Source organism: Liolophura sinensis, chromosome 7 (genome assembly GCF_032854445.1).
Source record: "Liolophura sinensis isolate JHLJ2023 chromosome 7, CUHK_Ljap_v2, whole genome shotgun sequence".
Classification (NCBI taxonomy): Eukaryota; Metazoa; Mollusca; class Polyplacophora; order Chitonida; family Chitonidae; genus Liolophura; species Liolophura sinensis.
In genome coordinates this window covers 40,823,995-40,848,446 of record NC_088301.1, presented here as the reverse complement: position 1 = coordinate 40,848,446, position 24,452 = coordinate 40,823,995, and the positions used below count along the sequence as shown (strand labels likewise).

Sequence of the window (24,452 nt, the reverse complement as noted above, 5' to 3'; positions counted from 1 at the left end):
GCAGATTTTTCTCTTCATATCATGTTTAACAGGAGAATCAATATAGTGGCATTAGATGCAAAAAGTTACAATTGATTGCAGTTATTCCACAATGTAAAATAAGACATTAGGCCTTAGTGAGTTGATTGTGTGTTTGTCTCAAGGAATTGTACAAACCTGTGCGCCCAACAACACAAAAGCATTAGCACGCATTTTGTTGTACTGGCATTGTTGAAAGGAATCGTAATTCTGCATGTACTAGTGACAAAACATGCAATGGTGAAGGATAGAAAGAAAATGAAATCCTACAGACAAAAAAATATAAATAGCTGTTATAATTTCTCCTGTGAGGGCGAATGACAAACACAAAATCAACTGAACATAGCCTTAATAGTCCGTTTTGTACGCTCTTCCAAGTCATCCGAACTTCAACCATACAAGGTTAAAACTTGTTAATTAATAAGGTTGAACATAAACATATTTATGTTTAAGGAGTCTCGCCTTAATGTGCCGATCAGTAATAGAGAATCGTATAATGCTGAGGTGGTGTTGATAGGAAATGATTATCTAAAGAACTGCTTCAGTTAAGTATCAAATTTCTTGACAGTTTGCCTTCAGAAAGAGTGCAAGGCTTGCAAAGATCACAGGGCTTAAAACTTATGAAGTTCTGCCCCTTGTGATGGTCATTCATGTGTATTTGAAGAACTGCTTTACTTAAAAAGGTTTAATTCGACAAGACCGACTGTCGGCATTGTCTGTTCTTCTGCTTTGAATAGTAAAGGAAGCACAATGTAGTGCATAAAATGCAAGTCTCAGGTGATGTTAGGCTGGAAGTTGCATTGGACTCGCCACATAATGAATTGTATGAATGGCGAATGTTAGAATGATGGTGGTGGTCATGCAGGCTGATGTAGGCTAAATTAAGTTGACACAGCTTGAAATTTTACAAGCTTCTGGGGGGGGGTTAAAGTCCAATTACCTGCAGTAATTGTGTTGTGCCAACTATGACAGACTCGAGAGAGGGCTATGGATGAGTAGTCGTGGTGCTTGTTAATCCTGATGTGGGTTCAATCCCATTCTTGGACATGGAATTTTACAGATTTCCCCAGCTTCATTGCTCTCGGGGTTATGGTGTCAACAAGTGGTCTGCACTGCTTTCTTGTCTGGTCCTGCATACAGCTTGGTGAACATCACCTTCCTGTCACCAATTTAACGTGTGATTTATGTTGGTGAGTTCGCTAATAATTCTCCTGAGATCTATGGTCTACGATTTCCACCACCCTTAAAGCTGGCTGCCATCATACAACTGAAAACTCTTTAGCCTGGCGTAATACAAGTCGGATGAGTAAACCAAGTATAATTTTAAGGAATTTTCAACCAACTATTCACCCTGCTTTACAAACTGCTGTACATAAGGACTAGTTGATGGAAAACTCCATGAAATCATAGGTGATTTAATGCACACAAACCCTCACCAACGAAGGTTTGTGGATCAATGGGTTTAACCTCTAATCAAAGACCGCTCAACTGGTATCAAAAAGAGCAAGTGACGAAACAAAATTAGACCCATCAGAAGACTGAATTTCCCCAGCCTACACCAGTAAATTAGCCCATGCAGATCTACATATTGTGGATTTCAATTAAAAAGCTCTCATTTCGATGATTTCAGTCAAAACTGAAGTATTTTGCTGAAAGCAATTAAAAAGCGTTGAAAAGTGGAGGAGTTGCATTGACAAGACAAACAAGTGGAGCTGATCGATATATCCTCCTGCATTATATAACGTTGGCATGAAGAAAAATAACATTGTTCAGGTATCCATAGTTATCATTTTCCACCAAGTTTATATGAAGTGCAGTGCATTGAAGTTGAGGAGTTATCTTGTGGGCAAAACAGTTGAAAATTCTGGCTAGGATAGAACCGGGTGAACAAATAGGTAGGCACCAAAATGTAGCCAGTTATCAATGTCGATTTCATGAACCTTTTAACTCTGCTTGAGGTGATGTGGCTGTGATGAACAAAAGACATTACATGTACTTACATATACACAGAAGCCTACAGTGTAGGTATGTGTATATACAACTACATCAAGGTTGGGTTATATACATGTAATAGTCTTGAGCGCTAGTATGACCACACGACATAATTTAAGAAAAAAATTTCTTTAATCCTATGCTAAATGAGCAAAAATGACGCATTCATCTTATTTCAAACCTGATCTAAGGTTTCAGAAAATAAACCTGCGCAGAATAGTTTATATCAAGAATTCATTTGAATTAAATATATACCTGAAAATATGTTCCTATTTACCTAGTAAATACATTATAGATATTGGCAATCTAGGGAAAGTGCCTGGCTCTGTGTTTGTCTCGAGTAGATAGTGTGCCACCTTTGTTTTTTAGGGATGGCCTGTACTGCTTGATCTCATTCATCTCAGCTTGATAAAATGATTCAAACACTGTTGAAGGCTACAACATATTTTTTTTATTAAAATTATGCATTTAAGCAATAAAATTGTCAAATACTTTCGTACTTGTGTACATCTGATCCATGTTTGAAATAAACAAAACAGTTCGTCGGCTAAATATAAATTCACTTACTACAGTGATTAGGGAATTAAAAATTGCAAATGACACCAAGCTCATGGCGCACTGATACAAGCATATACTGCAGATGGTAGCAAATACTTGCATGATACTACATATACATGTATAGTGTACAATGTTACGAAAACAGAGAAATGAATAGTATAAACTATGCATCGAACTATTAAATTGACAGGTTACTTTATTGGTCCCTCAGTCAACATACTTTAAGTATAAACCAAGACACAAACATGCACACTCGCAGATAACAGACACATTCCACAATATGTAAGAGAACACGGATCTTACACAGATCCTTTGTCCTAGCCTATCGACTTTTACATCATTAGCACTTGTTCACAGGTCATTGCACCATCATGATGTCCTATCCACCATTATAAAGTGTTATCCACACTTAACTCTCATTCAACTTTATAAAACAACACTTGTGACCCAGAAAGAGAGCTAAAATAAAAATTTGTCCAAAAAAATAGCAAAGTGAATATTACAAATTTTCAGGATTCATTTCTTAATGAAATAATGACTATATATATATATATATATATATATATATATATATAAACAATGTATTAAGATGTTCATGTGTTTTTTATGAATAGAATTTCCTAGCTTGACAACCATTTTGTTACTCATGGATAAGTTACTTGACAGAAAGGCACAGATCTTTATACATGTACGCTACCCTCGCTGCACACCTGCTCACCAGGTTGGCAAGTTTATCATGACTGCTCTTTTTAAACACACCATAATATACATTTACTCATGCTTATTCTCAAGTGTTCCTATTACATATACCTGATGGCAGAGATGATTTACAGTACCAGTACATTAAAACTGTTGGTAAGTTACAAAAACTAAAATACAAAGTAATAGAACTATACATGTATATCATAAAAAATACTGTCTATAATAACTTTTGACACAGATTTGCTTGTACCCTTGAAAGGACAGCTTAAGAAATACTGACACAGGGCACTAAAGCTACAAGTGCCAATGAACGCATTCAGATCAACCCAAAACAGGTAAATGTCTCATTATCTAACTAAAGCTACATGTATATGCACTGCAACTGGCACATATACATGTGCACCTAAACGCAAAATCAGTATGTTCTCCATCTGCTTTTCAAGCAAAAATATTAACCTATTTCAACCCATGCATTGATGGTTTTAATCTTTCTTGGGATAAGAACAATAATTTTATTATTATCCTCTGCACTTTGGCAAGTTTTATGAACAAATGTAAAACAAATACAGCATTGAACAAATGAAAAATGAACTTCTGAGCATCTTCAAGTCAAAAATGTTCACTACAACAAGTTTTTAGCCCTCATGCCAGTCTGAAAGTTCCCTGTAGTGAAATTCTTTTTACCTGGAGTTGCTCACATGTTCGTTGTCGTCTTTTCTTTACACATCAATCTAATATATAACTACAGTATTGCTAATATATATATATATATATATATACATATACACACATATACATGTATATATACACATAAATTAAGCCAATATTAAGAAAAACTGCCCTGCTTATCTGCAATTTTTAAGGGAAAACTTACTGTGTAATGATGTGATATTCATTAGCAACACTTTGCTACATTCATACAATTAGTTAAAATCAGCACTTATCATTGCAATTTTAAGTTATTAATTGTAAAACAAGAAGGATGATCATAATAATAATAACAAATACAGGTATTTAAATTAAAACTTCAACAAGGTAATTAAAAAAACCAGGCTGAACAGGGTGTGGGTTTCGTTCTTCTACTGTGTAAAATCTGTCTCACATCGTTACCCCTCAGCAGTATTGTCACATTAATGAACAGGCAGAGATGACAGCCCAGCAGACTGGCAAGCAACTAGCTGAATCTCTTTTGCGGCCTCACATATACACAATACACCACGAATAATGAAAATACTTTCAGTTAGTTCTAAAAAATTTAATATAAAATTTATGACAGACATATGTACAAAGAATAAAGTATATCACAAGAGAAGACCTTTGTCTGTGGTCACATATTGAGGGGCAGGGGAGAATGGTGGGGGGACTTATATGAGAGCGTGGGGGGATGGATTTCTTTATGGTCATAATTTGGTAGCCTCTGCTGGTGACTCCTTTTGACTGTTTCTTCTTGGAGGCAAATTTGGGGCTCGGTGAGATTGTCTAGAAGAGTGAGAAGGTTTTGGTGCTGGTGGGGGTGGTGTGCGAACGGACAGGTTCTTCGGTGGCAGGGGTGGTGCAGACTTAGTATCTACTGATGCACTGCTTTTGGATTCTACTTCCTTCTTTGGTTTTTCAGGAGCCTTTTCCTCTACTGCTGACAGACGGCTCACTTCCGTCAACACGCCTAGCTGTCCAGCTGACTATAAATAAACACCACAGACTGAGTTGTATCACATATTCATATATAATGTGTTAATCATACACTTAATGCTGAATGCATGGTAGGGATAGTGCATGTACTAAAGTGTTGACCACAGTCCACTGCAGGATGAATGCTTACAGAGCCTTGTTTTCTGTAGATCTCACTGCAATATACATGATTAAGGATATACATATATATTGCTCATTATATCCTAATTCCTCAACCTTGCTCGTTCATACGAACGAGAAACTTTCAGTGCAATTTATGTACATTCTTAGTTTCATTTTGGAGATAAAACGACATTGATTGGATTGGTCAGTTTGAGGACTTCACAAAAAAGTACAATTTTATCATGCATAAAATGCATTCAGAATAGACTTGAACAAACACCTAGCAAACATGCAAAAGGGTTGAAGAATTACAGTGACGGATGTATTGCTAGAGATGTATGGTTAGAGACAAACATGTTCATTATGGCTTGCTGCAGTATGTACAAGTACAGGAGCGATCCATAAACATGATTGACAGATGTGAGGCAGCGAGTCCAGACAAAAACTGGCTAATATCTGCCCCTTGATTTGGATATTTGTCTGATAAGAAATTAACCCAATTTCACATAAATCTCTTCAGAATCCCCAAAGGCAGATAAACCAATCAGCAAAATGTTTCAAACACCAAGCTAAACTTTAGGTGGACTACAGAATATCATTAACTTACAGCTTTTCTGCTGACAGGTAGACTTGGAGGTGTAACATCCTTCCCATTCACTGAGGCAGAGGCAGATGGTGATGATGGGGCTATGCTTTTAGGAAGCACTGTGGGGAACAATGGAGAACATACTAATCTGTCTATAACACCATTTAATGGTGAAAAGCAGAGATCTTCATCAATATTATCATGTCAACACCATAGGCAACTTCTTTACAATTGTATTAATATGCATGCCGATCAGACATTTTTCAAAACAAAAAATGTCCTATGAAAGAATCACACATGTTCAACATGAAATTAATCAGACAAAGTATTTGAAAACCCGTGACTCCTAGATACTATACACCATAAATAGCCTCCCAAATCACCAAGAATACACATACATGCAAATACATACTGACCCAACAGAGTTAGAGGACACACTATTGTTCTTAAAGGGAAATAAGTAAATTAAACTATGAATGGAGAAATTAGGTCAAAGGTTGTGGCAATGAGCATAATTTAATCTGGTCCAGGGCTCCCACTGGTCAATTCATGTATCAATCTAAGACCATGTGTTTCAATGTATTTGGACCTGTTATGTCACGAAAATCTGCCAAAAGTAATTCTGACCACAGCCTATTTCCACTTAGAAAGACTGCAAACAGGATCATATAGAAACTTAAACATTCACTGATTTAAGTACTTTTTGTAACCTTAAATGCTGACACATATGTTTAAAATAAGTTTAACAGCCAATGTGAAAAATGATCTGAGAAAGTGGGTGAAAGGTCACCTGACATAACAACAATGTACTTCAGTCTACAGGGCCCCATCAATTAGTTCATAGAATTTAGAGCAGTATTCTTGGGAGATAATGGGATAACATACGATGGTATATTCAAAGAAAGGTGTATAACTTTTAACACAAATGTTAAAAACAAATGTACATTCAAGATATTTATGTAATGGATGGTTGTACAGTCATTTATTTTTATCACTATGATTCACCTCAGCCGAAGTAGAGTAGTCAAGGTGTAAAAATGATAATCTCATCTTCCCAGGACACACATACAAACAAACAAACAAACAGATTCTTTCTTAACCATATGGTGCTGTGGTGAGCTTTTGCAAGGCACAACTTGGAGGGACTGCTAGCGACTGGGAGACGGGGGAGAGACGCAAATACATGCTGAAGACTCTAACCTGTGATTGGTCGTCGCACGGGCAGGGGTGGTGCCGCGCTGTCATGGCCAGCTTTGGGACCTTGTTGGGACTGGTTTCGCCTCAAGTGGGATGAGGGATTGGAAGATATGGACATTGGAGGGCGAATGTTCTCACTAGATTTGGAATTTTTCAGACCTGTTGTTGGATGAAGAGCGAGTTGGAGTAACACATGTGCATGCTTGCTGCTTTATTAGAGGCATGGCAAAGGATTGGTGTGGCATGTGAAAGAGCTCAGCGCTTGCAACTGCTGCAAAATAACTGCAGGAGGGTTACAGCACAAAGACGACATAAGGTGGATGGTCAGATTTACATATATATTTTCAGTTTGCTGGAGTCGAATATCTTACGCTCATTTCACGACTTCTCCGAAGCTCTGGCAAGCATACAGCATATCTTTCAAACAAGCAAGTGAACCATCCGAAAATAGGCAAAAAGGAGAGACATATATGTATCAAACAATTCACTACCTGATGACCATACCCCAATGTTAGCACAGCACAGTTAAATTTTAAACACTGTAAAATTAACATTACATTCATCAAATGTTTAGTTTTGGTAAACAACAACATCCTCATATGAACAAAAACTGTATTAATTTATTAATCACTTAACGCCGATTATCACGCATGTAATAAAGAACAAAACCAATGAAGGGTGATTCTTCAAACAAGTGTTCTAACCGTTCTTTATAAACCCTTTTACCTTTCTGAGAAGTTTGCACTGGCACTCTGTTTGCTAACAGATTGGAGTCACTCCCATGAGTCTTCCCATTCCGCACCATTTCTTTGGGCTGTAAAGGGAAAACACCTCTTAACCAACTTTTAAAAACTTTACATTAATACACTCACTTGCAGTTCTCAATGTGACTTAAATGATTGTATTCCCCATGTCACAGTTTTGCCCTCCTCTCATGACTTTCTAACGAAAAGTACTCCTATGATATTGGTTTAAATTAGACAGGAAATATTTAGTTTTCATTGGGGATGATTAAGAATTAAAAGTAATGCTAACAAAAAATATTTGTGGTAAACTGTTTCATTAATTAATTAATTTATTTTATAGACAGATATTTTCAAATTTATGAGCAAAACATAACTGTTTGAAGCTATGAGAAACCACAGCACACTTAGTACAGCAGACCTTCAAACTGAACATCAGACTATTTGCAGTATTTGTATGTGTTGCAATTCTTTAGTAGGTACCAATGTATTAGCTTGGGCTGCAGTTGCTACTGAATCAGCAAAACATCTTACACATATTCTTACCTTATCTGTACTATGTTTGCTATCTATGAATACAGAATGAGGACGCTGGGCTTGTGAAGGAGACCCAGATGGGGAAGGCACATCGCCTGTGGAACAGGAGAAACTTAGCCTCTTCTGGGGCAGGCTGGGAATCGCTTCATAATCAGCCTGTGCCTACAGCAGACAAAAAGAAACAAGTACATGGAAGGCTGGTATTTCCCTCTAGCTGGAGGCAATAACTCTGGACATTACATACAATAAAAATCTTCTGGTCTAGTGAACAGCTGCTCTTTTTCATAGTATCAACCAGATCTGTAAAAGAACACTGTACATTTATACAATCCCTATGGAGTGTACAAGGTAACTGTGTAAAATTTCACCATAACTATACATAAAATCACTATGAACAGTGTGGGGTCACTCAAAACTGCATGGTCAAAAAGATTCCAATATGCTGTGGCAATACCTCTGTGTAGATGTCATCCTCCTCAAATTTCATCAGATTAATGTCACTGCTGGTGGTTGATGACCTGTTACTACTTGGTGGGGTGCTGGTTAAAGATTTCACACTGAAAACAAAAAACAATGTTTTCCATAAACAACCAAATTCAGAGAATATATATCCCATACTAAATATGCACAGTTTGTGCAATGATCAAGCAGGCTGAATTTTATCAATATTGGACAACAGATGGAATATTTATTGCACTGAAACCAAAGCATGACAGACAAATGGACACACAGACCCAAATTCCAGATCACTATCACCTACACCTAAAGCACCTAACATGCAGACCCAGTCACTACACAAGATCTGCTCAAAGAATTTGATTTTCAGAAGACTTTTTTTTTGTGACATCAGATGACAATTTTTGCTAACCTCTTCAGCCAATAATCAAATCTTCTAGCAAGTTTGTGACAACTTCATTGGTATTACACCCCTGTGAGAGGGGAAACAGTAAGCTTACCTGTTGGTATCAGCAGGTCCACGGGAGCTCCCAGGAGACGAGTGCAGTGAGTGTACAAATGAGGGCGACCCCTATAAAATACGCAAAGTAGAATGGCATAATTGTATAATAGCTCCTTTCAATAATGAAAAACTGTAAATTATGAAAGAGAAATTTCTACAAATCTACATATGATTGTTGTGATATACAGATTAAAATATTATAGAAGATGACATGTTTTATGTGTTGAACAGCTTTGTCTATATGGTATTTATGGCAAAACTTAGATTATAATCATCCACAACAAAAATCATCTTATGTTATGCTTCAAAATTTTTCTATACATTTAATGACCAATAATTCCAAAAAGTTCTTCAACCAACCAAATGTCTGCTGTGCTAAGTTTGTGAAAAATCATGTGAATTTATATGATTTCCAGTAAACCACATATAACGTCACATGATTTTTCACATGCTAATCCCCTTCTGTGCTGCAGCTCATAGAGCAGGGTTGTTCGCTGTTGAACAATTTCATGAAATTACAGGTGATTTTTCTGAGCTTGCTAATGAAGACAAAGATGACACATATGATTCAGGTGTGACATTTTCGTACCGATTCCCGGACACTGCGCTTCAGGCTGCGGAAGGAGTCCTCCAGTGATTTATGCAGCGGTTGCAGGGAAGCTGGGGCTATCATACCATGCAGCTTGAGACCTGTCTCTAGAAGCTGAATCTGAAACAGAGAATGACTCCATACATTTTCATACCCAGATGGACCCTAATCGGCATATTGATGGGTGGGTTTGCATCATTCTTCCATGTGTAATCAACACATTTCTGTCTTACAATCATTTGTATGCGCACTATAATACACTGTACATGTTGATAACAAACTGTGGACAAATCAGGCTTATACAGACAAGCAAACAGTTGTTAGACTCATTTTATGCTTAATATTTCATTTTTCACTAAAAATGTTTATTCCATTTTGATAAGTGTTATGTGTAAAACTAACTTTAATAAAAATGCTGTGCCATCTTACCTGTTCCACCACTGTAGCTTTTAATGTACTCAGGTGCTTTGATTCTTCTGGGTGCTGCTGAGGAAACTCTGATGTGAAAAATGCCTGTAAAGGAAAGAGAAATTAATTCACTAAAATGCTTAAATTACACCCTGATTCACAAGATATTAAAATCCATTTTTTAAATGCTGATTTCATATCCTTCATACTAAAAAAATCATATCATAACTGTGAAGTAAATGTCTTTAGAACGTAGTGTTTCTTCTCAAACATTTCAGTAAAGTGAACTGACCTCTTGGAACAAAGGTATTCCACCATTGACACTGGGACTAATCACTCCATTCAGCCTCATTTCCAGCTGGTTGAAGTACTCGTTTGGCTGCATCCTGCACTTGTCCACCAGGCTCCGCAGCTCCATATTCACCTCATTCATGCGCTCAATGGCGCACTCAATTGGCGTCAGAGAAACGCGGCGACTGCTCACGACCTCAAAGGAGCGCAGTATTCCTGGCAGTGTATAGGATGTCTGGAGGATGGTCCTCTCAATACAGAGTGTCTGGAACAAAAACAAAAGTTAACATTCTGGTTTCACTTTTATTTTCCATCTTCACTTATATTATTCACAGTGCGATAAAATCATCAGTCACTATCTGTCTTAAATTCATACCCTACTGTCAAATGTCCAATGCTTTTGCTGGCAGTTCTAAGTCACTTTCAATATTACTTCCATCACTTCAAGAAGGTGTCTCCTTGCACAATGTATGTTCCAATACTTATATACATTTAGCGCTGCCTCAATGCTGAAGACACCCGACATGATGCTTCACTAAATCTTTAATGACACCAAGGCCACCAGTATTTGGTCTATCCTCATTTGTTGAGCTCCAGAACCAATAATACAAAATTTAATGTGTAAAATGTGATCCCATTCAGCCTTAACTCAGCTCTTGCATACTCCTTCATTGCAGTCCGTGTACTCATAGTCTTACCTTAAACTCGTTTGTCTTATCCTTTTCCCCTCTGTGAAAGGGAATGTCAAGTTGGAAGGTGTCAATTTCATTCACTTGGTAAAACTGTCGAATTTCTGAGGGCGCAGCATTATTCACAAATTCTGGGCGATCTTTGGGCACTGGTTTCACACTGGATATTTGGATGTCTGTTAGCAGGTTAAGGAGTAGACCAAAAACATCAGATACACACTGTCAATGAAACAATTCCAGTACAAAACCTGCAGGAAGTCTTTCAATAAAAATAGTGGCTGGTGTTGTCTTATTTTCCCTAAACAACTAGTGTAACGATCCTTTAAACAGAATGCTTATCAAATCCAGAAATATCCACATGATATCATGGGATTCCTTGGTGGATAAGGTACTACATAGCATAATGTATAACTAACATTCCATATTAAATCAAGTGTTTCACAGCTGACTATCCATTGTGATTTCAACTCTATCTCAGCAGTTGTCTGTCTGATGAGTATAGATGTTACACTACAATTCTGAAATCATCTACCTTTCAGCAGTCACTGTTTTTCTGATTAGTTTATTCATCAGGTAATCAAGAAAACAGCATATCCTTCAGACAAATGTTTTTGTGATGCTCACATTTTCATGACAATGCGAAAAAACACAACATTTTGAACATCAGATGGATTGGATCATGTGAATCAAAATTGATTTTAATTCAGTAAGCAGTCTGCTTATGCTGTAGACTGTAGTATGTTCAGCAGTAATTTTACTCTGAAACTCATCAGTTCTTCTGGTCTTGTGCTAATAGCGTTAATGCCATGAAAATCCATGAGGCGATGCTACAAAGGACTACAAGTAAATGTGTGTTTATTCACAAATTCACTTTGTTTTAAAAGGATACTCTGTGCTTCCCCATTCTTGATATTTTCTGGAGGTGCACTGTTTGAGCTCATGATGGTTGCTGAGGGAAACTCAGTCTGAAGCTGACTGATCAGGGCACCCAATCTTTGGCATTCATCCCCACGGTAGACAAACTCTTTGTTCTGTGATAAGATAACCACAATACAATGCCATTGTAAACAAATTTATAATACTAAGCTGCCCTTCAATTTCACGAAATATATAATCTATCGGTAATTCTATGTTTGATACACTACATCAAATTCAATGTAGGGATTAAATTGTTTTAAATTTGTCCAATACTTCACTTTTAATTATATCACTCCAATCTAAGATATCAAAATGAAAAAAAAATTATGTTTTACTGAATTCACGGAGTGGGGTGAAGAGAAGGAAACAGATAATTACTCTGAAATATACTGATAGTGAATGTAGTGAGAGTTGAGAGTATATGATTTAAAGTATAGAAGTGAATTGGTAGAATGCCCATATCTAATTTCATGATACGTGCTTTAACACTGCTACTATCCAGTGACGTTTAGAATGAGAGCTAATGAATGAAGCATTGTATGGTTTGTGTAACAACTAAACAACAAACATGCTTTTCCCCTAATTCATCAATCATTGAGCTCATTAGTTTTGTCTTGTGAACATCAATTCCAAATAATGCAAAATCTTTACGTCTAACTAAAATGTTTCAGTAACAAATTCGATGTATATGTATCCCTACACTTTTTTTGGTAATGGCTCAATTCTTTAATATAGGTACGTTGAAACCAGCCTGTTGCTGAAATTATCTTTAATTCAACAAACGTAACAGATATGTGTCATAATTTTTTATATTCCCAGAATTCAGACAAATTTGCACTAGTTCAAAATTCTGAACTGGGAGAATGTTGGACCTCTGACCTCTGGGGTGAACATGATCATGCATGATACACCATATTTTAGATACAAAGGTAAGTAATGTCCATTTATTTATTTATTTGATTGGAGTTTTATGCTGTACTCAAGAATATTTCACTTATACGACGGCGGCCAACATTATGGTGGGAAGAAACCCATAACCATCTGCAGGTTGCCTGCAGACCTTCCCACTTATGGCCGGAGAGGAAGCCAGCACGAGCCGAACTTGAACTCACAGTGACCGCCTTGGTGAGAGGTTCCTGCGTTATTGCGCTGTGCTAGCGAGCTAACCAACTGAGCCCCAGTAATGTCTACTGACTCTTGAGTCTGATTCTTCAACGTGATCTCTATCATACACATACAAGAAGAATATCGTGAGTGGGCCATAAACTCCAATCAAATGAATAACTATAGATAGGTTCGTATGATGTATTTATATCTATAAGTGACATATCAATAAGTTTATCTAAACCATCTAAATGCTAATGTAATCTATCTATAATTGATATATCTATGTTTAAGTACATGTACATACAGAATAAAAGCAACATGATCTTCACACTCGGCTCACCTGTACAAAAGGGGGGAAACTCTGCCCATAATATGCAATTCTGTAATATGCTGGTGCTTGTCTCAGGGCTGGTCCTTCCAAAATGTTGGTGAAACATTTTGCCTGCTTTTGCTAACAGCACACAACAATATCAATTTCAATGTTTATATGTTAAAACAAATAATCATCTTATTCTACAAACTTTCACCTTAAATTCAGATGATTTACCCAATTAAAATCCAAGACAGTGCTTGCAATCATATATAAACTGACCTACTGACTCTTACAGGGCTTTATATATATGCAGTGGTAAAGTGATTTTACAAAATCAAAGTTTTTTTAGGACAAAAATGTGCAACCAATTTAAATCCCAGCCACACCTACAATTACAACCAGTTAAGACATCTTTCAAGGGAAATATCAAGGGTAATCACTGTGAATTATTGACTGATCATATGGTAAGTCATAGAGGATCTTGGTGAATCTCTATGAATCTGAAGATGTCGCCAGCAACTGTAAAGCAGTTAGAGTGATCAATGGTGGGTTTTGTCCATGTGATCAGCTGTGATCTATGTTTGTCTGTCTCTTAATTCAGATTCATCAAGATTTGTCAAGATCAGCCATGAGTTATGACACTATCGACTACATGTTGCCTAAAGTTATTTATTTATTTAATTGGTGTTTTACTCAAGAATATTTCACTTATACGACGGCGGCCAGCATTATGGTGGGTGGAAACTGGGCAGAGTCCAGGGGAACCCATGACCATCCGCAGGTTGCTGTCAGACTTTCGCACGAATGGTTGGAGAGGAAGTCAGCATGAGCTGGACTTGAACTCACTGCGATCACATTGGTGAGAGACTCCTGGGTCATTACGCTGTGCTAGCGCGCTAACCAACTGAGCCACGGAGGCCCCCCTGGTTGCCTAAAGTAGCTGTAAGTGTAGGTGTGACTGGGTCTTTCATGTAACTAGCTTGAAATGTGTAATACCCATTACTACAGATAAGGAATTTATGTGCACTGTCATTATAACTGATAATTATAAGACAAGGGAGGTACTGAATACTTCAGTTATTTCTAAAGCAATTTCAGTGTGACTTGATGTTTTGACTTAAGTCTAAGATTGTTATTTCAGATGTCACAAGGTCAAAGTATATCTTGCCGACATAAATGTAAATTCTGGAAAAAGTCATTGTAAAACAAATTTCAGCTAAAATAATAGAAAAGGAACATACCAAATTTAATGATTAAAATTTTGATTTAATTCTAGGATCGTTTCATGATCCCAGAGCCTGATGCTAAACTAATTATCTAGCCACTGGTGTACACTGGGTTCTGTGACGAAGTATTGTATCTGACTTGTATTGAATTATGCTGGGAGGAAACTGGGCAGAGCCCGGGGAAAACCCATGAAAAACAGCAGGTTGCAGCCAGACCTTCCCAAGTACGGAATTCCCACACTGGTAGGAAGGTCCTTTAATTTTTTTTTTTTTTTTAGGGTGATGCCCTATTTAAGAAATGAAATTTTCAGCAAAAACAATAATATTACATAATCCTTATTTGCTTCTAAAAATACATTTGTTTTGGCAAAGGTTTAAGGCAAGTGCAGTCCGTGTACTTCTGTAAGTGATATCATATCAGAACTACCCTATGATCCCATCTCTAAAAGATCAATGATCTGTAATTAGATATAGAAGTAGATTATCATTAAATTAACAATTCTGTATGATGGAATTCTGAATATATAGTGCAAAGTGTTTTTTATAAAAAATTAAGCAAGTTGCATGTACATCACTTAAGTGTGTCTACAGTTAATTAATTCTTCTATAGCAAGCACTTCTGCATTCTTGTATCTGTTACTGTACATCCCAAACTGTACATAATCCTTTAAATAAATTACTCTGTTTCCAATGAACATTTAACAGTTTCTTTAAATAAAATTTAACTAAATCCAAAAAACCACCCTAAATGACAATTTCCTCCAGATGTCAATAAATAATTGTCTGTTTTTTAACATGCACTTTTACAGGAAACGTATACAGTCACACGCACTGCTAAAAATGTTATTGTTTCCCCAGTGTGATGATAAAAGCAAATTCATCAAAATAACTGACTTACCAAGATTTCACTCAGTTTTAGGTAATCATAACACTTCTTCTCATAAAGTTGAGCCAACTCCTTACAAAGTGGGATGCAGTACTCCCAAGACTGGAAGACAAAAAATCAAATAATAGGTCATTTGGGCAAGCTTGTTAGTTAGGGAGGTTTGGTTTACTTATTTGATTGGTGTTACTGGGCCAATCAAAAGGGAAATCATTGCTTACCAGAAATACTGTACTATCATCTACACAATCTCAACACATTTGTGCCAGCTCTTCACACTTGAGGATAGAGCTCAACCAAAATTAATCAAAGTAGACAACTTTGTCAGCTCTTAACACTGCAGGATGCAGTACTATCAAAGCTTAAACAACACAGGCACATCTGGCCCAACTCTTCACACAGAAGGAGATATTGCACTACAAAGATTAAACAATCTTGATACATTTGGGCCTGCTCTGTAAAGTGTAGAATACAGTACTACCAAGGTCAAACGTTAAAGACCCACTTACTCCTGCTCCTATAAAACAAAATAATGTAGACACATTTGTGCCAGCTCTTTACACTATGGGATATAATATAAAATCATATACATATATTGAGTAACCCTTGAACACGGGAGCTCATCACAGCAGTGATACCCAATCACAATGCATAACACTGTGTGTTACTCACAGTTTATAGCCAGGCTGACCACAGTTTAATCAGATCCAAGGGACCTAGCAGTAAGTCCATGAAATGGAGTTTCACAAAATTTGGCTCACAGATTTTAGAGATGTAATATTACAAAGACTAAACAAAACAAACTTGAACTCATCATTTTCAGCAATATTTCACTTCTATCCCCCAACAGCAGGCCGAACCCAATGTGTACATATGTATAATGCTGCTTCACTGAAACATCATTCCAAAGCCATCGGACGCAATGCTCCGCCAGTCACATTATGCACATGTACTGACAATGGACTGACCAGTACTTCACTACTCCTCTTATGCTAAGCGTCAAGCTGAGCCGTACGCTGGGTTACTAATTTTAAAGTCTTAGGTATGAAATGGCTTGGCACTGCCCCCACTTATCCTTTGTTTATGAAGTTGACACCACAGCTGATCTGAAATGTGTGGATAAGCTATACTGAATATTTATGACATGTATGATGGAGGACTTATTTCAAAGTAATTAAATGAAAACAAAAGAAAAGAACGTAAACAATTACAGAAGACAGTTCCAGAGGTTGAGCCTACGTAAAGGAGAAGAGTTTACCTTTCCTTTGTCGAAGTGGTCAATAATGTCCTTGAATAAGGCCTCTTTCCTCTCCCACACCCTCTGGGGTGGGTAGGAGAGTTCAGCTTGGAGGGCGTCATCCGCCCAGCCTTCAGGTAGAAGATCCGCATATAGCAGCAGTGTGAAGCCAGCTTCTACATAATTCTGAGCATCTACATGCAATGTGTGCAACTTGTCGATGTATCGCACATACATCTCTGTCCTGTTGCCATCTGCCTTGTAGAAGTTCTGAAAAAACAAGACCAGTGAGCGGTAACAATATCTTCCACAGCCCAGGAGCTTCTTCTCTAGACGCTGGACAACCCGGGCTGGTGTTAAGGTGCGATAGCCAAGGATCTCAATCCCATCACCATCGCCAGGGACAGACTCCAGCCGGTCCCTGGGCTTCAGAAGGTCAGACATGTGGTCAGCTAGCCCGCGGTAACATCCCATCTCACAGCCTGACACAGGTGACCAATTCCACACATAGGTACTGAGCATTGCGTCACAACTACTTGTCACATTGCCACCTGCACGAACTGCCCAGACCAATCAATGCCTGACAAGCACTGATCTCAGGCGGGTATTCAGGTGTAATGGTGGGGCTGAATGAGTTAATGGTGGGGTTGTTAAAGGTAGTGGTGGGGCTGAACAACTAGCTCGGTAGAATCCTATCAATGAATGCATGAAAGCACTGCCAGTCATCAATATCACAGAGAATATTTAGATGTGTATCATCAAGACTACAATAACCTTGCTGTACAATATCCTACTAAGAGGCTCCAATTGCTGTGCTTTAGGTAGTACATGTGGGCATCATGTCTAAACATGTAGTTTTCTGAGCAGGAATCAGAGATAGCAAAATTACACGTGCCAGCTATATTCCATCACTCAGAGCAAACTGTAATGTATCAGACATGTTCCATCCCTCACAGGCTTCATAGACAGGACTGCCATAACTTGAGCTCATAATCATGCGTAATGAAAAAGTGATAAGTACTCACTGGAAAAATGCAACACCAGCTTAACTGTATTTAGACAAGACACAGAATTCTTTGTATCATGATCTGTACTTTTCCTAGGTAGATCCCCCAAAATAAACTAATCAAAAAGCTGTTGAAATCACTGCTTCCCTAATAACATAGTTTTTGCTGAAATAATGTCAATGGGTATGTATATTAATGAGATTTGAACAAAGAGATCGCTTTACTTGAAGACTAAGCATTTAGCTGGTAACTGAATAAGCCTTATGAATATGCAGTGCCTGAGGCTAAAACCGCACCAGGAAACAAACACACATGTATTAACAAACCCAAATTTATGATATGTTGCCCAGGCAGCAAACGGACACAGATCCATTAAAATACCACACAAAATATGTGTCAAATTTTGTATTTTTTCCAACCTTTTGAATCTCTGATGATGCCTGAAATGACCTGTTCTGTGTGAAAATGTGAAAATTATTAACCCAATTTAGCACAGCAGGATTATATTTTCATTTCTTTACATGGAAAGGAAACTTGTATGAGTAGCTTGTGGAACTTCATGTGGTGGTGATAATAGGAATGATTATTGATGATCTATAGTGAAAATGAACAGTAATTTCTGAAAGACTTAACTGACATTAAGCATGTGAAATTATATACTAAAAGGCCTGGATAAGCTCATAAATGGAACTACGAGAAAAAAATCTTTTGCCACAATACTGGAAAACAAAATGGAGAGTTTTTGTCTCAATTTTTCCCACTTCTATACTCCCAAATGAACTGAGTTAAAGACACTTATCTAAATCATATTATTGTTTTTAACAACATGACTATTATAACTAGCTTGATCATCATAATGTGGAAGCCACATAAAATAAGCCATAAAATGAGAAAAAAAAAAAAAAAAAAACAGCTACAGATTTTATGTAATTTAGGTCACAACTGGTCTTTATGTATTGTATATCTAAAAACTTATTAACTAGCCCTTGCAAGATAACTTATTTCTTTCCAAATCAGACTAATGCTTTCGACGACTGATACCATCAGATAGGTGTATTAGCATAGTTATGTATGCCTGTATTTTTTATCAATCCATATTGACGTGTACATATACCTCATGTGCCAATCTAATATCTCACGCAGGATTACAGAGATCCCGAAGTTACAAAACAAGTTCTAATTTTATACTTGTAGCAGGGAACAATTACCCTTAGTATTATCTTTGCGAAGACTCCCCCACCCCACAACACACACAGAGTCTTCCAAGGGAAATAGCAAGAATAAGCAACTGCATATCAGTATACCTTTTATTGAAAGTCATAACTTGACAAGAGATGGACAGAGTAATACTTTTTCAGGTTTTGATAAACATGGATTCCATTATATATTTCTAATTTCATTTAAAATTGTTTAGGTCAAATCTGAATATCTGAATATGTTTCATCCTAAAAATTTGAGTTGAGTGAGAAGAAATCTGAGATATGTGGGCAGAGTCTTGTGAGAATAGAATTGTATTAGGAATTCAGTCTTGTGGAGAGAGAAGTGTATCTGGCATTTAGTCTTACAGGGAGGGAAGTGTATCTTGTCTTATAAAGTTGTAAGTGTATCAGGCATTTTCAGTCTTAGGGAGAGAGAAGTGTATCAGGCATTTAGTCTTAGGGAGACAGAAGTGTATCAGGCATTCAATCTTATGGAGAAAAAAGTGTATCAGGCATTCAGTCTTAGGGAGACAGAAGTGTATCTGGCATTCAATCTTATGGAGAGAGAAGTGTATCGGGCATTTAGTCCTAGGGAGAGAGAAGTGTATCAGGCATTCAATTTTATGGAGAGAGAAGTGTATCAGGCATTCAGTCTTAGGGAGAGAGAAGTGTATCAGGCATTCAATCTTATGGAGAAAAAAGTGTATCAGGCATTCAGTCTTAGGGAGACAGAAGTGTATCAGGCATTCAACCTTATGGACAAAGAAGTGTATCGGATATTCCTCTTGTGGAGAGAGAAGTGTATTTGGCATTAAATCTTGTGGAGAGTGTGTAGTCATTATGACTCGTGGGAATAGAATTGCACCAGGAATTCCGTCTTGTGGAGAGAGAAATGTATCTGGCATTTGGCCTTACAGAGAGAGAAGTGTATCTAGCATTTAGTCTTACAGACAGAGAAGAGTATCACACATTCAGTCTTAGGGAGAGAGAAGTGTATCAGACATTCAGTCTTAGTCTTAGGGAGACAGAAGTGTATCAGACATTCAATTTTATGAAGAGAGAAGTGAATCAGATATTCCTCTTGTGGAGAGAGAAGTGTATCTGGCATTAAGTCTTGTGGAGAGAGGGGTGTATCTTGCATTCAGTCTTGTGGACAGAGAAGTGTATTTGGCATTCGGTCTTGTGGAGAGAGGAGTGTATCTGGGATACTGTCTTTTGGAGAGGGAAGTGTATCATATCTGACATTCAATTTTATGGGGAGAGAGAAGTGTATGAGGCATTCTGTAGTTTTCACAGAGAAGTGTATCATATCAGACATTCAATTTTATGGGGAGAGAGAAGTGTATGAGGCACCCAGTGCAGTGCCACCCTCACCCAAAAGCAAATTTAGTACGTGAAGCCTATGCAGTGAGTATGCCCAAAGAACGTGCACAGTAAGTGAAGAGAGCGTGAACCCAGCGTGACATCAGCAACTGGGGTGGCCATCATACGATGCACAAGGCTACAGGTTTTCAGTAAACATAGTTCTGCCAGTGTGGTGAAATGCAGACAACTTTTGCCTTAAATTTCCTGCTAAGGTATTGGACCTTGTTTGCCCTGTTATCAGAGGCTAAATATATGACTAGGTAAAGTAATCAACTTGACAGCCAGCTGTAGGCCTACATTCGTTTAAATTTAAGAGCTAAACCACAATTGTCGGTTCAGTCTAAAGCGATGGAGTAGCCTAGTATAGAATTTGACTGTTTTGTTAGAACGGTGTGTTCAGCTTAAAGCAATGATGTGGCTTCATTGAGAATTTCAATGTGGAGTTATTACTGCATAATATATATTAGCATAAAAGAAATCAAAAATCACAGATGTTGAAATTGTTTCCTTGCCTTTTTAGATGCGCCAGTTGTATATTATAGATCTACGCGTTGCACAGGATGGAATAGGCCGGCCCATACTCTGTGGCCTGTACGATTTCTTTTACTAAATATGATTTTTTACGACACTGTAAGTGAAATAAACCATGAAATGATGAAATCTTCACAACTGGTTGTTATATCAATGTACCATGTGTGTATAGGTCAACAATTAGTTTCCCATACTGTAGGCCTGGAAATCAAATAGACCTACATGTAAATTTCATTTCATTTTTCTGATTTTATGAAACTCTACCATCTGCCCTGTGGAGTCATAAAATGTCATCTGTGAGATGTGATGAATTCACAAATGGTGATAAAACACAGCAGAATATTCTCAACTGATTATTAATCCTGTTACAATTTCAGTAAATAATCTCTGGACCGGTATAATACCATTGTTAAATCGTAATGTTTTTGACGTCTGAAACGGGTTATGTAGGCTAACAGATTAACCGCCTCCACCTCGTAGAGTTAAGCCTGTGTCATGTGTGAGATGGATTTACATTCAGTGTTGAAATCTGACGGAATATTCTCAGACAATCCATAATCTCTTAAACAAAGCTCATTCAGTCCGTGGTGACGCATGCACTTACTTCTAAAAAAAGTTCATAAAATCAAAGTCATCTCACATTCAAAGACGTCCACTCAGCAGGTTTAAGTATTAAAAAAAAAAACAGTACCTACCTTTCATTTGAGTACATTTATAGATACGGCTGATTCTCCAAGAGTACGTTAGAGTACATGTATGTGGATGTCAGGTAAGTTTTTGATATGGAATAATACAAAACAGATGAACTGGAAGAATTTATGCCTGAAAGTTGGTTTTTAAATGAACAAGGTGAATCAGTAAGCAATGGTAATCTAACATGGAAATGGTAGGGTAGTGAAATGTATTCTTGAAAAAGTGCAGGTCTGTGGGAGGTAGCGTGTTCATACATGCTGCACTCAGTAGGCATCCTTCCAGTTGCACAGTCATGTAGTTTGTTTTAATTAAAGGATTTGGGTCCCAGAAACAAAAACGCCTTTCCGTTACATACTGAGACTGGCCAAGCAACGGGATTTGCAAATTAACTTTGAAAAATTCACTGCCACACTGACTGTTAAGTTGTATAACATCACCATGAAGCATGGTTTGCGTGCACAAATGGTACAAGTTGAAGGAAAAGAGTTCATTTGCACATTTCAATTTTATAAGTTTAAATGAGGCTGGCATCTGACGTCCACATTCCAATGCCTGACCCTTCGAAGATTTCAGCAAAATATCCCACAGAAAACATTCTGTTCATTTTGATAAACAATTTTAAAGGGAGAATACCCTAGAATTTTGTAGCCACGTTCGGCATTTTGTTGCTTAAGTTCCAATTACGTAGACTAATCATTTCAGGTACTTTGTGCATGTAGTAGAACTGTTTTAGTGTATAAATGCAGTAAAGCCCTCCATTTCCTGCTTTTATGCATGAGGAAAGAAGAAATATCACACATTAGCAGCATCATGCCTCTATTTCACCACCAAAAATAAACGTCTATGTTGACCAAAAAATGAAGCCAGAGTTTTATGTCCGACCGCGACATTACTTTGACCAATCATATATACATGTATATATACATGTTCAAGTATTTCGAGAACCGTGATCGGTTGTTCACCCATTCTACACCAGCTTTCGCCTTATTTTAAGCTTTGTCTTCACTGTTTGTGGCTGACAGCAAGAAACCTGGAGTTGTTATGAAATAACAGTTTTGATTTGTTTTGAGTCAACTTAAATCTTGACATTTTCATGGGGCCAAATCAAAAGGTTTAGATTTTGATCCGGCAATGACCTGCTTTCGCGGTGAATCAACCACTTCAGAGAACATTTTCACTCTCTTCAGGTTTGTAGGTCCGTATTTACAGAATTAATAAACAGATAACATATTTCATGATACTATATTGCACTTTTGCAAGTTTCCCTTGACTGAATTTGTTGACATCATTGGCACTATGTTACCACAATACGAAAAACAGCCGACAACCACTGGCGGATGTATATTGTTTAGCTCTACGCCCAGAGCAAGTGACAAGTATGTGAAGAGAACACCCAATGGGGAGACAGAGTACGCCAAGAGTATGTGAAATCATACACTCAATTTGCTTTTGGCAAGGGCGGTGCTGAAGTTTGCAGAAAGAAGTGTATCAGGCATTCTGTAGTTTGCAGAGAGAAGTGTATTAAATCAGACATTCAGATTAATGGGGAGAGAGAAGTATATTAGGCATTCAGTTTTTCAGGAAGAGACAAGTCTATCAGGCATTGCATAGTTTGCAGAGAGAAGTGTATCAGACATTCATTCTTGTGGAGAGAGATGTGTATTAGGCAACTTATAAACAAGGAAAACTTATAAAAGTTAGACAATCTGTGATATTCAGCCTTACTGTTATTGGTACCTCCTAAAAATTTTAACATGAAAGAGTTCAATTATACTTACAAGAATGTTAAAGGTACAGTGCATTCGTTTGTCTCGGTTTTCTTCTCCATCGAGAACTTGCCTAGAAAAATAAACAAAATATGATTGAAATTTGTCAACATATGTGTAGGTAGCCAATAAAAATGAATGACATCATTGGCCCACTTATGCGAGCTGAATAGGGCTGCACCAAATTACCTCCCTTTACGTCACTCTCCCATTTAAAAGATGTGTGTTTAGAGTGGTTGGGTGGAAGCTCAGAAAATGGCTAATGGCAAGTACTGGAGTGATACTAAGCTAGTTGAAAATTTAGCTTTAAGACACATCTGTTTTGTAAACTTATTTAAACAGCCCGTGATAAAAAACATTTTTTTTTATCCCTTCAGAGGTAATTTAAAAATGCTGGCAAAATATATATACATACACAATATTGTATCCATGCTGAAAAGGGTGAACTTCTTTCAAGATCTCTCAACACTCAAAGGCTGTTATCATGTTTTTTCACAATCTGTTGTTTGTAAGGTCCCATTTTTCATAGTTTCATGCCTCAAAAACTAATCTTGTGTTATGTTATAGTAGCTGTCGTGTAACAAGGGAGGTAATTCAAGGCAGGCCTATTAGAAAAAGTTGGTAAATTCTCACATGATAACATCTGATTGCCATTTCCCACACAAAATGAACAATTATCCCATTTACATACTGACCATGTCCTCCTCATTCTTTTGCCATTTCAATGTTTGAAGAAGAACAAAAGTATGTCATCGTCATATCTATCCCACACAATACAAACTAATGGGTTTTTTTTTTATTTATTTATTTCAAAGCATTAAAAATCACTGGAGCATTTTTATAAATCATGATTGTAGTCTAGCTCCGTCAAGATCAGTTCTGGATCAAGGAATTTAAATTCTTTACTTTTGCACGCAATTCAGAGAACATGTATGAGAGCACACAGAGTGCTCTTTCTGTGTAAAGGAAACTAACAATCAGACATTAACATGAAACTTAAATGTTTCAGCTAGACGCTTAACATGATATTTAAAGAGAGGAAAAAAAAGGGTCAAAGGATGATGAAGAGATTGTTTCATAAACTGTAAACCATTAGTATGGTATCTGTCCCTCCTTTGTAAATTTTGGAGTACGGTATGGAAATAGAA

At 37.3% G+C, this 24,452-nt stretch overlaps 1 protein-coding gene across 1 annotated transcript in view; it reads right to left on the bottom strand.

The window, feature by feature from the left end:
- Positions 1-4,091: 4,091 nt before the first annotated feature.
- LOC135470915 (dedicator of cytokinesis protein 3-like) overlaps positions 4,092-24,452 on the bottom strand; it is a 73,257-nt gene continuing 52,896 nt past the window's right edge. The window contains exons 39-54 of the mRNA XM_064749964.1: positions 23,317-23,377; positions 16,765-17,013; positions 15,522-15,611; positions 13,425-13,535; positions 11,949-12,090; positions 11,069-11,235; positions 10,372-10,635; positions 10,101-10,184; positions 9,672-9,791; positions 9,081-9,151; positions 8,579-8,681; positions 8,134-8,286; positions 7,571-7,658; positions 6,848-7,003; positions 5,669-5,766; positions 4,092-4,949 (exon numbers count right to left, since the gene is read on the bottom strand). Coding sequence (XP_064606034.1) covers positions 4,671-4,949; positions 5,669-5,766; positions 6,848-7,003; positions 7,571-7,658; positions 8,134-8,286; positions 8,579-8,681; positions 9,081-9,151; positions 9,672-9,791; positions 10,101-10,184; positions 10,372-10,635; positions 11,069-11,235; positions 11,949-12,090; positions 13,425-13,535; positions 15,522-15,611; positions 16,765-17,013; positions 23,317-23,377 — 2,236 coding nt within the window. The 3' untranslated portion in view covers positions 4,092-4,670. The remainder of the gene's footprint in view (positions 4,950-5,668; positions 5,767-6,847; positions 7,004-7,570; positions 7,659-8,133; positions 8,287-8,578; positions 8,682-9,080; positions 9,152-9,671; positions 9,792-10,100; positions 10,185-10,371; positions 10,636-11,068; positions 11,236-11,948; positions 12,091-13,424; positions 13,536-15,521; positions 15,612-16,764; positions 17,014-23,316; positions 23,378-24,452) is intronic.